Raw genomic sequence first — 16,050 nt, 5'->3', positions numbered from 1 at the left:
GTTTGAAGTTGATTTTTTTTTTTTGGTCCCTGCTGTTGTTAGTGTTATGAATTATGATTTTGTTTATGTACTCATAAACTCTAACAGCTTACAAGTCTCCTAAAGAGTCTTACGAGTGACGAATGCAGTAAAGGTCCTCTGTTGAACAAGGTGAGTGTTCTAATTTCTTTTTGTAAATGAAGAGAATATACATATGATGTTATTGTAATCTATATAATCCTAATTCCTGAATACAAAGAACTTGGATATTGACCAAATATACCCTTTTTTTAAAAACAGCTTTACACTAAATCAGGGGTCTTTTGTGTCTTTTACCTAACAAGCTGGATCATCCAGTATATTTCGGGTATGACCCATTACTGAAAACAACTAAAAACTACTTACGATCCAGTAGGATCCGAAAACTGCTGGATGATCCGGCAAATTTTTGAAAATTTTAGACAGTTATTTCGAGCCATGATTTCAGCCACGATTCCTCGAATTTCAGCCACGATTCATCCATTCTACTGCAACATCCGATCATAACACTTCTTCACATTCATTGATTTAGTGCAGATTCCTTTTCCGACGATGAATTATGGTGAGTTCTCTGCTTCTCAACGTGGTTCCATGATTTCACAAGTACAGAAATCTAATTGGTTCTTCTGTTATATTTCCATCAATAACTAATTTGCATTTTATCATGACAGCTTCCATTTATGTGACATACTTCTTTTGTGGCTGATTGAGAAATTAACAAACAGTATTGCCGCTGGAATTATCCTGAAAATTGTGGCTGATTTCTGCACTTCATCCACCAGGTGTGTACATAATTCCATTTTTTAATAGTTTTTGAATCATTTTTATTTGTATAAAGTTAAATCTCTTTTAGTTTTAGTTCATCGTTAATTTCAATTGTAATTAGTTTGGGGGCAAAGGTGTGTTATATTTTCATACATGGATTTATTATTGAATTTGTACTAAATAATGACTCACATAAAATAGCTTAGAGTGTGTGTACAGTTGTGCTGCAATTTCGGAAGATAGTTGTTAATTGTGATAAGCCTTCTTCATTAATCATATTCTTAAAACAAATTTGATACCTGAATAAGTCTAATGCTTTGCCCTGGATTCCCTATGTTTATTGTGTTTAATAATTTTATACACACCATAACTGTGTTTTTATTACTAGCAATCCTGATATGTTATCTCTTCTCAGTTCATTCAATTTTTAAGCTCAACTAACACGTCTGGCACAATGAAGAATTCAGGTGTCATTAAGCTTATATTGGTAGTCCATCTATAATATATTTAAATCTAACTTTTATGTATGCATTGATTTACTAACCGAGGGACGATAGACAATTGACTAAGTGAGGAGTTTGTCTTACTGCTAATGATGTTTGTAGCATTATTTCTATATCATCATATGATGGTAATATCATGCATCTTGCCTTTTAACAGCTTCCACTAGACGGAACTTGCAAATTTACATTCTCGAGTAGCAACCGTCCCATCTCAGAATGTAATATACATTTTTGCAGATTGTGGACTCCAGAGATTATATTATGGTTTGTCGTCCTGCCAGAGGAGAGACTGCTGGCAGTTGTAAGATGCTACTCAATGTACCCAACTGTCATTACTACTTAGGTTGCCGAATCTCTCAAGAAGGAGTTGTCTGGTGTTTATAGATCATGTTTCTCTGCAGATGTTGAACATGTTGAATTTGTGACAAAGTACAAGCAGGAGTTTGGAAATGATCTAATCCACAGCGTCCTGCCATATTTCTTGCAAAGACATATGGATGGCCAATGTAGGTAATATGTTCAACTTTATTTATTAGACATTCTTCTATGTTAAAAAGTATGTTCATGTAATAACATTTTGGACATTAAGGCCAGAAATACAGCATGCATCCTTTTTACTAAGAATGTTAATATACTATATTTTATTTAAGAATGGACTTTTTTATTTGAGATTGGATAATAGGGACCTAAAGGATACAACATGATTTTGATACGTAATATTGCTATTTCTTACAACATCATCCAATAGTCCATATATTTTTTTAAAAAAATTTCAGGCATGTTCTTGGATGGAGATTACATTTACACTACATTTAGACTGTTTTTTTTTTTTTGCTAAAACAAGGGTTAAAGATCAAAATATTTGTTTTATGTTGTAGACTGTATGCAGCTGTAAACAGGGCCAGGACATGAAAGAACCTGCATGTCTACAAGAGTTTTGGGAACATCCGGTTATGTAGCTCCAGAATATGCTGCTACAGGTTATTATTCCACATAATCAGTTGTCAGAAAGGTGAGAACTCAATTTATATACTTGCTCACTTAAAATTTGGTTATCCGCCTATTTTGACATATTATGTAGAGACGGATAGTTAAAGAATGCAGGACACTGCATTCGGAAACAGTGATGATAGTAGAAGCTGCTATTAGCCTAACCATCTTCTTTAGCTACTTAGATTCTGTAGGAATTATGCGGCTCCCGAAACTGGCCCCTATAATTTCTTTAATACAGAAGGTGTCGAAGCCTAAAGTCCTGATAATTTCAAGAACTATAACTTTGATGGTTTGGAAGTCCTTATTATCCATGTTTAATCTTAAGACATAACATTAAGGGTATTAGGGATAACCCATGTGCTAAAGTTTTGGCAGGAACAGAACCATGTCCATTAAAAAATTGTAGCCTTCTAAGGCTCCATTCATTTATAGGAATTAACTTTTATAGATTTTCGAAATTTTATTTTGAAAAAAATTTAGAAAATTTTGAATTTTTCTTTCCAGATAAATATTTAGCATTATCGATATTATAGGAACAACGACTAATTTGACAGATTTATAAAAGGTACAGAGAGTCCACTTGCAAGTGCATAGTGTGTGATATTTCTGATGTTTGAGAGTAATGGTTAAATGATCAATAGTTATTAGGTCTTTGTGTTTCAAGGAGTGGTGTTCAGTATAACAAGTCAATTAGCTTACTGAACCGACATACGTGTCATGGACCTGGAACCATGTCCTCGAAAACTGGAACAACTCTAGATTCTGATGTCACAGTACGGATTCCAGAATTGGATCGGCTTGGTATTTGCAGGCCAGGTCATATAATTTGTGCTAACAACAATTAACCCTTCGCTATCTGAAACTGGACTTGACCCTGAATCCCTGATCTTAGTTACATGAAACAGCCTGGTACAAGATGGCAGCTGCTCCAAGTGTTAGGAATTTGATGTATTCCTTTGACGCAGTCGGGGAGGAAAGATCCTCAGGTGCAAATAAAGAGGCAGGTGAGCTAACATTGCTTTGATATTATCTTAATTATACCCGGTGCTCTAATTAATTACACACTGATAAATGCAGTGGATGGAAGAAATCTTGAAGACACCAGTAACACAATAAAGATGGGAAATGCAGACAAGAATAAAAGTTTTCAGAACACTTCATCGTGCTGTAAGGATATATTTTTAGGTTGTCCATTCGAGGATGCAATGAAAAGGTATCAAACAATTCTACCTTCTTCTCATGTACAGCTTCTCACACAATCCAATCATAAATTTTTGAAGACGACGATGATGTGTGTGTAATATATGCTCAGCTTAAAACATCTATATAACAGAGTAACTTTAACAGAGAATTAAACCTAGATGGACATGAACAATGTTTTCCGAAATAATTCTTGCTTGAATCTGTACAGATGATGAAGAAGATGTCGAAGGAGTCACGGAAGGTGTGTATATATTGATACAGGATATGAACTCTTTATACTCAATTAGCACAAAACATGTTACTCAATATATCCTTCTGTATTTTTATTCCAGCAAGCCGAGGTCAGTATACATGTCAAAGACTATATCGTAAAACATTTTCACCATAGTTCTTTGGGGTTAATCTTTCAGTTAATGATACATATTTGGGTGATCCATTACACAATCATAAAAAATATGAAGACTATTACAACATGGATTCGACGTGTCAATTTGACTATAGTTGTTCCTAGCAAAACTTTTCTTATGCAGTCGATTATATTAATATAAAATCTATAGTTTTCAGAAAAAGAAATTAAGCAGATTTAATCTATATTAATTATGTATTCTATTGATCGGTAAAGTTAAAATATAATTATTGTTAAGGTCTGGTGGTTAGTAGCAATTATGTTTTGTTCGTAAGGTTGAACCATATATCTTTTCTGTCTGAAATTTCTTTGTGCACTCTGAATAGAGTTGTACTATTAGGATGCAAATTGTTTGTTTTGCTTATTGACTTTATCAATCTTTGCGAATGCAATATACACAAAGAAGTTGATAGGTGGTTGCTGAGGAAACTGGTTTCACCAAGGGATGAGATGGTTAGCAGCTAGGGATCTAAATGTTTTGAATATTCCTGAAGTTGGTGGTCATGAAAAGTTGCAAACTGCACGTGAGAGTTGTTCGGAAGTGTGAAAGCAGGCTGATCAAGGATAACAATAGTAAAGCAGGTCTTTAGTGAAAATTGTGAGAAATGTCTTTGTTTTTTTTCTCTAGTATGCTCTCCTGGTCTTTTTATGTAGATTGAATTGTACTTTCATATTGGGGTTACTTTAATCTAAGGTGATTATAAAGAAAAAAAAAAATAAAAAATTCTCCATGGCTGTTAAGTCGGAATGAAAATATGTATGTTTGGAGTCTGAATAGGAATTTGGGTGGCAGCAGTTGTACTTGATTTATCTTTGATTTTTTTTTCTTTCATTTTTTCTCATATTATAAGACTTTGTTATACAAATATTTAATTATATAGTTATTATAACATTATAGTCTTTGAAAATTGTTAATAATGTTATGATCAAATTTAATTATATTTTTCAGGAAAACTTTTTCTTTGACTAATTTTATTCTTAAAAATAATTTAAAAACATGTGTTTTATAAATATAGATAGGCAGTTATTTTCAATAAATTTTTGATAAAAGCAAGTAATAAAAAATGATATTTTCTTAAACCAGCCAAGACTAAAGCGTCTCACAGTATCATCCAAAATATACTTTCCTTTGAAAAAAATTATTACAAATTTCAGAGATGGTGTAACTCACTGGATTATATTATGGTAAATATCAAATATTTGACTTCTATTTTTATCATCTTAAGCGTATACAAATATTTGAAGTATGTGGTCGTTGAGGTGTGCTTCATTTTTCGCAACTTTTATGAATTTTTAATGTCTAATAAGTCGATTATGCTTCAACATTGTTAATCTTGATTAAGATTATTAGTTTTATCGTGCCCGTGTTTGATGGTCAATATATTTGTATTAATTTAACAATGACTATTATATATTTTTTTTGAAATTTCTAGCAGGTTTTTTAGAAAAAATGTTATTGAAATATAAAAATTTATTTGATATATAAAAATCAAATATAAATTTATGCATATTAATATTTAAATATAAATAAATATAATGTGTTCAACACACCCCACAGGTACTAAAACTATTAAAAGGATACTCAATAATTTATTGGGTACTGTACGAAGTATTTGAAATACGGGAAAGGAATACCATTCGGGTAATATTTGCAAAGGGGTTGCAAATGGATTTGCTGCTTCACCAATCATTGATGGTGTTAAACTTTGACATGATTCTAGAACTTACTCGGAAACACCAAATATTAAAAAAGATGGAGAATTATATACAATGATTTATATAAATAAAATTACATGACGCAATTGAAAATATTATTCATGGTTTTTAATTAATAATTAAAATTTGATAGTAGATAACGTTTTCCCACATAGTTATATATTCAAATCAAATATTAGTTGTTAATATAAATGTTAATTGACGATAAACGTAAAATAAAATAGCAAAAAATACAAATATTGCGTTAATCACAATAAAATGATGTTAAAATTAATTAGAAAAACATAATAAAAGTACCGGGTGCTAAACACGGGCACTATACTTGTAGATTTCATGAACTACTTCTTCCATGTAAATCCTTTTTTCGGGCAAGTCGTGGTTTCATGCAGTTCATTAAACTCAAGTTTTGTTCAAAATTCAAACCTTTTTTAACGAAGCAATCTTATCCTGTATCTGCAGGCACTTTACTATATTTATTGGCCTAAAGTTTCAAGACTAATGCTCTTATGTGTAAAGCATCTGATATTCAGTTCTGTCTAATAAATTAAATTTTTAACTTCGTTAAACTTCTAATCTCTCAAAAATTAATATTATATTATGGATCAGAGAATTCATAACACAATGAGAACCTATTGTATTTTTATTAGTAAATGTTATAATTAAAAACACATTAAATTAATGGGTTAATAATCAAGTGAGTCACCAAAGTGGACTTGATATATCAAGTTGGTCACTAAACTGAAAACCGTCTCAAATTGGTCACTTAAGTCAGTTACATGTATCTTTAAATATGAGTTCAAGGAGTAAAAGTATTATTTACATAGATTTACGTATTATTCTTGAATGTTATCAAAACTAAGTACAAGGTTATGACTTCTAGTATTTATGATAATATATTTAGATTTTATCAAGTTTATTTGTTATTTATTTTTTATTATATAGTTAATTCTTTTATTTTAATTAAAAATAAATAATAAATAAACTTGATATAATCAAAATATATTATGATAAATACCGGAGGTCATAACATTGTACTTAGTTGTGGTAACATTCAAGAATAATGCGTAAATCTTTGTAAATAATATTTTTACTTCTTCAGCTCATATTTAAAGATACGTGTAACCGACTTAAGTGATCAATTTGAGACGGTTTTGGATTAAGTGACCAACTTGATATATCGAGCCCACTTTGGTGACTCACTTGATTATTAACCCTTAAATTAATTATTTAAAATTGAAAATTCAAACGTTACTCGTGTGCGAAGCACCTGCCAGATTGCTGGTCTTAACTTAAAAGTACAGAAAACAAACGGGTAAACATGATGGTTTGAGTTGGATCAGTGGAACAAGCACAAAGGGTTATGAAACCGGACAAAATTTGGGTTCCCTCAGAGGCTGCAGTGACACTCCTGTGGTTTACTTTTGTCGCAAATGCAGTTTTTTTGTTCATTTTCAATGTGCCTCCTGTCATGTCACGATACAATCCGTAAAATATATGAGTTTCATATGGAAACCTATTATGCTTTTGCAACTGCTATGATTATTTGCCCCTTTCACTGTATTGCACTGATGATTATATACATCTGTATATTATGCAAAATCCTGGTAGATTAAATCCTGTATTCCTATCTTCTGGACATTAGATTTATGCAAAATAATTAAAAAGTAGTGTATTAAATGATACTATGCTATAACACAGCACAGTCCAAAGTTAACCAAAGTCAAACCTCTTTTGGATATTAGATTGTGACCATTGATATTATATTTTTTAAAACTTTCTTCTCATTCAGTCGGATATCTTGTAAACAATGTTATGGCCCGTTCGGTGACATGGATTTGATCAAATCAAGTGTTTGAAAATTTTTATGAAATTTGGATTTGTACAAATCCCTGAAACTTAAATAAAGGATTTGAAATACCATCCAGTTACTTGTCATTTGAAATTAAAAAACAAAACATAAGCTCTCCCTCCCTCCCTCTCTCTCCTTCTCCATGTCTCTCTCCTTCTCCCCATCTCTGCGTCTCTCTTGCCCAGTGTTGTATCATCTATATCTTCTCTATAGACAGTTAGACACATTAATTGTTGTCATTTTATTGCTTAATTTGATATCTATGTGTATATATGTGCATGTAATTGATTTCACTGTTCTTTGAATTTTTTTGGATAATGATACTTACGTGACCTCCGGTGATAAAACATTTATCAGTGTTGTCTTCCCACACTTTGTGTTGTATGTATTATTCAACTTGTTTTCTGATCTCTGCTCGAGTATTTGTGTTTTTAATTTATTATCTTCTGTAAGCAAGTGATTAGTGGCCAATTCTATGGTTTTTTCAGTTGCTAAGCTGGATTAGGGTGTTCATTTATGATTATTTTATTTTATTTTTGATTTTGGTGAATATTATATTTTCATAATGGAATCAGTTAGTCAGTCAGTCCTAATATATTCATGTTATCTTGTTTAGCAGCAAAGATATTGCTAGTCGTCTAAAATCAGCTTTGGCTTGCTTTTATTATGCAGTGCTCTTCTGTAGATTTATTTGTCGTCGTGATGCACAAATGGTGCCTGAATTATATATTGTAGTAGATATTTAATAATCACTTCTCCTCCTAGTTATTAGCACGTTTCATCTCACATTGCATAGGACAGAAGGGAAGAGTAGTGAAACAAGGTGAAACTAAGTGCCACGGTTGATGCCTTCTTCTCTTGAAAGAATCGCGCTCCTCTCACATTTGCTCAGCTTCACTCCTTCACTCAAACGCCCCCACTGTCCTTCACTCGAGCTTTGGATTAGGGTCGTGATTGTGTGTGTACATGTATCCAGAGCTTTGATCACTGTAGGAATTCAAGAAAAGCTCTGGTCATGATTGTTGCTCCCCTCCGTAGGGTAAGTATTCCAGCTCTTCATTTTGCAGAGGTGATTCTCGAGCTCTCTCCTTTTTTATTCCTTGACGGGTGTTTTTGATTTCTGAATTTTTTGGCATCTCTGGATTGTGGGTTTTGTGTGTTCTTGAAAATTTGTTTTTTAATGGATTTTGTGAAAAATCTTGGCTTTATTTATTTGTGGTGAATTTTTTGGATCTGGCTTTGTTTTGGAGTTGTGTAATTGTTATAATTGGTTCAATCATTGAGTATGTTCTTGGAAGAATATGCATGCTAAACAATGTTGTCATGGTGAACGGGGACGTGGCCACTCTTATTGCGACAACTGATTCTGTGACGTCTGTTGTTGCTGCAAAGGAGGAAGTGAAACAGGCTGTTGGCGACGATCTCAACTCAAAAAGTTCTACACCTTGCGAGTGGTTTGTATGTGACGATGATCAAACAACTACAAGATTCTTTGTCATATATGTTGGGCCTGGATTCAATAATTATTACATATTTGCATACTTTGGATTATGAGACAACTTGCTTTCTATCTTCAATGACGATTAAAATGTTTACACTTCAACTTTGCTAAACAAATTTTAGCAGTTTGTACTTGTACAATACACACATACACTTACTTGAAAGTAGTTAGCCTTTGCAAATTTACTGAGTTGCTGTATTTTTGCAGGAGTCTGAGTCGTTGGCTTCATGGCAGGCTAACCTACTCTTTACCCGTCAAGTTTGAGGTTAGTGTCTATTTTTAATACTGTTAGTTGCTGAGTGTATTATTAAAGTTAATATCTATGTCGTTGGTTTTGTATTCCAAGGTCATCAAATAATTAGGAATGTTTTTTCTTTACCTAGGATAAATGAGGTTTCGCCTGCAGAAAAGAGAGAACACATGCAACAAACAGATATAAGAATCCCCCAAAAAGTTTAGATGGACCGGTTCTTAACAAAACATAGAGCCAATAAGAGAGTATTCATATGAAGGTTTGTAATATAAATTTGTTCTTGTGCTCGAACAGCACAAGAATGTGGTGTGTGAGATAGATTGTATTAACATGTGTGTAAGTAAGGTTTATTGCATTAATATTTTTGCAAACATCTAAGGCAAGCATGACGAGATAGTCCAGAGTTTATCCCGGTCATAATCAATCCAAGAATTTAGCGCATTTTAGTTTAATATCAGTGAACATGTTACTAAACACACCGCTGTTTTTTTGTGTTCTGTTTCAGATAATTGCCTTCGCATTAGCTCAGGATTTATGTAGTGAATATTCTTTCAAAACCAACAAAAGATTCAGTACTTATATAAATCTTCTTGTACAGAATGCCTTCTTGCGTTGGACCTATAATCCAACCAGCCACACAGCAGATATGGCGTTTCCACACGGTGGGGTGTCAGCGTCCAAGTGGGTTGCCTGTGGGGACTTAATTTGGATGGACCTGGAATGATTGGGGCTCAAAGCTTAATAGCTTTCAAGAACCATTGAGATTTAAAGTTTCAAAGATCACTGCAGAGTTTTTAAGTAGTAAAAAGGAGATTATCATATTTGCTAGCTTGAAACTTCCGTCTGGCGGAACAAGCTGTAATCAGTGTGGCAAGAAGGCATTGAGATTCATGGTGTGTTCAACTCGAAATGACAACTTAAATGATAAATTTCTAAATGCTTGTCTGCGCTGCTCTTGAGACCGAATAAGAGCATGGGCAAGGAGAAACCGAGTCTCTTATTTTTTGGTCCCATTAAGTTGCCACATAAGCGAAACAGGGACTTGGATGATTTAACTCCAATGCATGCATAAGAGCATCTCCAACTAGTTATTCAACCAAGTTTTTAAGTTAAAAAATAGAGTAATTAGGGTTTTGATGCTCAATTTGTCGGGGATTTCGATTTTTTAGTTTTTTTATTGGTGAGGATTAGGATAAAGTCTTAGATTTCTGTAGAATGTTTGTTATATGCACTTGTGCATGGTTATTCTGATGGTTTTGTTATTGGTTGGAATTTGCAGTTGGATAGATTTATACTGAATAGGCCGGCTATGGATTTTAATTATGCACATTATATGCTGACTGAGGCAAGGAAAGGTGAGGAAAATCCAGCTGTATGCTCAAAAACAAACCTCCAACGCCAGTGGAGACTGTCGAAGTGACTGCTCCTCAGCAGCAGTTCACCAACCTAAGCCCAAGAGCCGTCATTACATTCCACAGGTGGTGATTTAGTTTGATTGACTTGAAATTTTGTTTTTGTATTATGTTTTGTGTATGTGCCTTATGTTGATTCTTGTATGTTGACATTCTGATTGGTGTTTTGGTTGGTCATGCAGACATCCGAGATGACATTAGATGAGTTTATTTTTTATTTATATAGCTATAAATGGAGATACAAAGATAGCGATTTGGTGTTTCCCTAGAAATGGCTATACAGGAGATAAACAGAGATTAAGGGATAGGTTTTTAAGGGATAGGTTCATTCTGGTCTTTGATTTTCAAAAATCTGATTGAGTTGTGGCGTGAGTCACTTGAAAGTATCACACCTTCAATTCAAAAGTTCATTCTGATCTTTGATTATTTTTTTCACTTATTTTAGGGGGACTTGAGTTTTCAGGCCTTGCTAAATCAGAACCCTTCGATATATGCTTAATTTCTAGACATAATAGTTGTCATTTGTTTCTTGTATTCACATATGAAATGTTTTTGCAGCTCAAGGTAATACGTAGTTCCAGCTTAGTTATTCCACCTGCAGTTTTACTTTACAAGCACTTGTGATTTATGATAGAAAGAGACTTCAAATCAGACCTAATTATCCTGATAGTCGGTGAACTGCAGGGATGCTCGTACAAGGGAACTTTTGAAAGTGTATAATGTAGATGGTCATATTGAGAATAGAGCTGACATGCCATCAGTGCAAGATCAAGGTGTTGAAGATGAGATGAGTCAGAAAATAGTTCTTAAACCAAAAAAGGAAAAGCCCCAAAAGAAAAACCCCAAAAGGACCAAAAGGAAAAACCCCAGAAGGACCAAAAGGAAAAACCCCAAAAGGACCAAAAGGAAAAACCCCAGAAGGAAAAATCCCAAAAGGACCAAAAGGAAAAACCCCAGAAGGAAAAATCCCAAAAGGACCAAAAGGAAAAACCCCAGAAGGAAAAACCCCAAGGATTTTTGAAGAGGTCACGCCATGCTATTATGGGAGCTGCCGGTGCTGTTCGTAGGGCTGCATCAAAGAGTGGGAACGAAGAGTCGAAGCTGAAAACAGAAGCTGTAGTGATTGCCTCAAATGGAATGATCTATAGTGGATGTACAAATGGCTTAATTGTTCAATGGGATGCAAATGGCAATCGTATACAAGAGTTTAATCACCATCCCTGTGCAGTGCTATGCTTTTGTACCTATGGATCACGCATATGGGTTGGATATGTGAGTGGCATCGTTCAAGTGCTGGATGTTGATGGAGTTTTGGTTGCAGGTTGGGTTGCTCATAACGGCCCTGTTATAAAAATGGTAGTGGGAAATGGTCATGTATATAGTTTAGCTACCCATGGTGGTATACGTGGATGGAGCATTACATCTCCAGGACCTCTTGATCAGATTATAAGACCAGAATTATCCAAGAGAGAACAGATTTATAAAAGACGAGAAAATATCAAAATTTTAGTTGGGACATGGAATGTTGGTCAAGGAAAACCTTCACATGATGCACTTATGACTTGGTTAGGTTCTGCAGTATCAGATGCCAGCATTTTGGTTGTTGGTCTGCAAGAAGTGGAGATGGGTGCAGGTTTTTTAGCCATGTCTGCAGCAAAAGAAAACATGAGATTCCACAAGCTCTCTTAATTTATGTTAACATTCTCTGGAGGAAAAACCTCTGTTTTTACAATATACATAAGTAACCCAATTTCTGGATGTTTTAAATTGTTGGTGCCTGTGAGGGTCATATTTTAGTACAATATAGCGTCGTTAGAGGATATTGAGCAATTAGGAGAATCCATGGACAGGTTCTGCTTTAATGTAAAATTAGATGGACAGAAGACCTGTATTTAGCTTTAAAGGGAAAATCCGCTTACAAATTCTACTGTTGTGGCAAAACTGCAGATGCATCAGTTGTTGATGTTTCTCCATGACCTGTAGGACACAAATACAGGCCATTCCATATCCAATTTTCCATTAGATCTTTGACACTAATGTACAACAGTATATGGACTATTGTGCAAATTAGTCTCCTGTGTTCATTATACCCTCATTTAACACTGCTGCATTTCACTCTCATTTCAAAGCATATTACGCTTGAGCATATTTAACACTGCTGCATTTTACTCTCATTTCAAAGTCCTTGGGTTGTACAGGAAGGTATTCCTCTAAGGGGCCGCCGATTACCAGAAAGACAGTAATAGAAAGACCACAGAAATAGCAGGATTTTTTCGCAAAAAAATATGATACCAATCACAGCTGCATACACCGCAAGCCACCTTTCATGTTTACCCACCACCACATATGTGATAGAAATAAAAGCAATTGAAATGGAAAGGCAGGCCAACCACATGAGCTTCTTTATGCCAAACATGAGTTGCTGCTTTGATTTTCATTTATCACAACCACATACTTCTGCACTACAACAGCCAAAGAGATAAATAATGCAAAACAGTTGAATAAAAAGAAAAATGAAAGCAGCTTATCCTCTGTCGTCCCAGGTCTTGGGTTCGACTCTGGGTCACCCCGAGAATTTATTAAAACAGATACTCACTTGTAGAAGCAGGATACTGGGCTATATGAGCTTCCCCTATAGTGAACTTCCTAGATTTTTTATCCTCAACATCCTGACCGGGGATGAAGATGGCTGCAAAAGCTATTTAGCAATAAGGACAGCAACAACAGTTGCACAACTGAGTTTATTGCATTGTTGAGACCATTACTGATGTGAAGCTTTTTTATCCTCTTCGCATTGTTTTTCACCGTCAAGCCAGTTTGACGAGTTTGTCGGATTGGCAACATGCTTTAAGTCATTGACAGTCTGCTTGAGCTGTTTACTGCAGTTGGAGGTAGGGGTGTTAACGAAACGAATACTATACTTTTTGTATTTGTATTCGGTTTAAATATACATATTCGGATTTGTATTCGTTTATTATCCGAATAGTTATTTGTATTCGTATTCGTATTCGGTTAAGTTCACGAACTATTCATATTCGTTTAAGGCACTCATTTAAAAGAAAATAAAAAAAAATAACTAAACTGCTGACACGTGACAAAAGTTATAAACTCCCATATTTCACCAATTCAAGCAAACTATAAAAAGTACTAATAATACAGACTACAGTCATCCAACTCAAATAATATAAAATTCAAATCACTGATTGAACAAACCTGGATAAACCAGAAGGTGTGACATTTTGTTTCTGATTTGTTGGTCTGTGACTATAACTAGAAGAGCTCCCCTTACCAGTACATAATCTTATTAAATAAAAATATAATATTTTTCTATATAATATAAAATAATATATATATATAATTTAATTTCCGAATAATTAAGCGAATAGCGAATACGAATATTTATCTATTCGAATTTGTATTCGTTAACAAACTGAATATTTTTTAAGATTTGAATTCGTATTTGTATTTGTTAACAAACGAATACAAATAATGTTAAACGAATTCGAATACCGAATATTTCATTAAATATTCGTTTCGTTAACAGCCCCAGTTGGAGGTGCTCCATTATGTGCCCCTGCTTCCTTCAGCATGACAAAGAGCCCTGTTAAGGCTCAAAAAATTAGATACAGGTAGAACGTAACCGACCCAGGGGCAGATGCAGAAGGGGGCCTCAGGGGGCTTGAGCCCATCCCTGAGTCCATGCCACCTTCATTTTATTTTTAAAATCTGTCTATTTATGCAATGAGCCCACCCCTACTGAAATGAATGTGTCCATTTTCATATTGAGCCCAGCCCATTAACTAAAACTATTTACATTATATATATCAGATTTGGATGTCGTAAAGTGAAAAGATTAAAAAAAATTGCTCTCTCATTGCTCTGCTGCCTCCTGCTCTGCCTCCAAATCTCAGTCTTTAGTGTGCTTCCCCTTCGGCAATTTTTTTTAATACTAATTAAGCCCCCTCCTTAGTAAAATTCTGTTGCCTCCTGCTCTGCCTCCAAATCTCAGTCTTTAGTGTGCTTCCCCTTCGGCATTTTTTTTTTAATACTAATTAAGCCCCCTCCTTAGTAAAATTCTGGATCCGTCACTGAACCGACCCAAGTGCGAAATTGAGGTTTATTCGAATTCATTCGTACTTTTAAGTATCACTTTGGCCACCGAAGACATGCCCATGTATCAACGGCTTGATTTTAGTTTTGGAAGTATCAAATGTACCACTCTAGTAACAGATAATGATACAGCGTTAATTTCTAAACTTTGACCCGACAGAAAAATAATTGATTTTAATGTTAGAAGCGGACATTGACATATAACCACCCTTTTTAATTCACTTTTTGTAGACAGTCCATATGAGAGCTCTTTAATATCAATACAACGACTATATAAGAGTCGAGTCAAAATTGGGAAAATAACGGTGTATCATTATCCATTACTAGAGTGGTATTTTGATACCACCAAAACTAAAATCAAATAATTTATACAAGACCATGTCTTTAGTGATCAAAATGATACTTAACCCTACTTAAAAAATTCTAGTTAAGCCTCAAAATAAAGGATTCAGGTCATAATGTTCGGCCTTATTGCAGGTTTGAGGTTTATTCGACCATGAAATTAAAAAAGAATATTAGGACCTCAATTGTATGGCGAAACAGGTCGAGTTGAATGAGAAATTGAGATTTATTCATCCTTAATTTCTAGTCGGTAAATATTAAATAAAATACTAAATAAATATATACCATGAAACTAAGTTGGAGTTGAAAATGATTGAATGGGAGTAGAATTCAGGTTTACCTGCATTTCAATTTGATCTCGAATTAAATCACCTTGAGTGCAGAATCCAGGTTTATTCTGCCTGGAATTCAGGTTTATTCAACCTAGAATCCATGTCACACTATTGTTCAAAAAATCTTTGAAATACAAATAATTCATCCTAATTTTTATTATATTTTTCATAAGATGTAAGAGAAAAATGAAGTCAAATTTATTCTGATTGACAATATTAGTTCTGTATGCTCAACAATATGTTTTAGATCAAAATTAAAAATTATCTGAAAAAAGGTTGAAAGAGAAAAGCAGAAAAGAACTAAAGAAGAGTATGGGTGGTCCGTGGTCTCTTGGCTAAAAATAGCCAATAATATTTGAGATTGAACAATTTTAATTAAGAAAAATGTGTAATTATAGTGAACAATTTTTTAGGTACTCTATGTTGTTCTTATTTATAGAATTTCTCATGCATTTTCATTAAGAATTTTACCACGCTAAAAATGTTCCACAAGATTTAATTATGCATCATCATACATTCATACTAAGATATTTGATGACTATTGTTTTAGTATGACGCTAACTGAAAATTAATCCAAAGATAGATTTTGTAATTCAAATATAATCTTATGCCAGAGAGAATAATCTAAGGGCATATTTGTTTCAAAG

At 33.9% G+C, this 16,050-nt stretch overlaps 1 protein-coding gene across 20 annotated transcripts; it reads left to right on the top strand.

Annotated features, from left to right (window-relative positions):
* The first annotated feature begins 12 nt into the window (after window positions 1-12).
* Window positions 13-12,686, top strand: LOC108199637 (type I inositol polyphosphate 5-phosphatase 13-like). Of its 20 annotated transcripts, none has more exons than XR_010286369.1 (12): window positions 13-150; window positions 488-580; window positions 690-800; window positions 1,444-1,587; window positions 1,688-1,796; window positions 2,165-2,298; window positions 3,185-3,283; window positions 3,357-3,492; window positions 3,691-3,723; window positions 4,295-4,470; window positions 10,487-10,685; window positions 11,304-11,516. XR_010286369.1 is itself a non-coding variant. In XM_064082988.1 (5 exons), the coding sequence occupies exon 5, from the start codon at window positions 11,661-11,663 to the stop codon at window positions 12,306-12,308; it is 648 nt and encodes a 215-aa protein (XP_063939058.1). In that variant the 5' UTR covers window positions 7,392-8,492; window positions 9,162-9,219; window positions 9,338-9,466; window positions 9,806-10,685; window positions 11,304-11,660; the 3' UTR covers window positions 12,309-12,686. The 20 variants fall into 20 exon arrangements, 17 of the variants coding, with proteins under 17 accessions (XP_063939058.1, XP_063939060.1, XP_063939055.1 ...); XR_010286368.1 differs by having other exon boundaries at window positions 4,292-4,470; XR_001802473.2 differs by having other exon boundaries at window positions 3,691-4,470.
* The last annotated feature ends 3,364 nt before the right edge of the window (window positions 12,687-16,050 follow it).

The sequence above is a fragment of the Daucus carota genome, chromosome 8 (assembly GCF_001625215.2).
Source record: "Daucus carota subsp. sativus chromosome 8, DH1 v3.0, whole genome shotgun sequence".
In the NCBI taxonomy this organism is placed as follows: Eukaryota; Viridiplantae; Streptophyta; class Magnoliopsida; order Apiales; family Apiaceae; genus Daucus; species Daucus carota.
The sequence above is the reverse complement of the archived record's forward strand: the minus strand, read 5'-3'. Positions and strand labels throughout refer to the sequence as shown.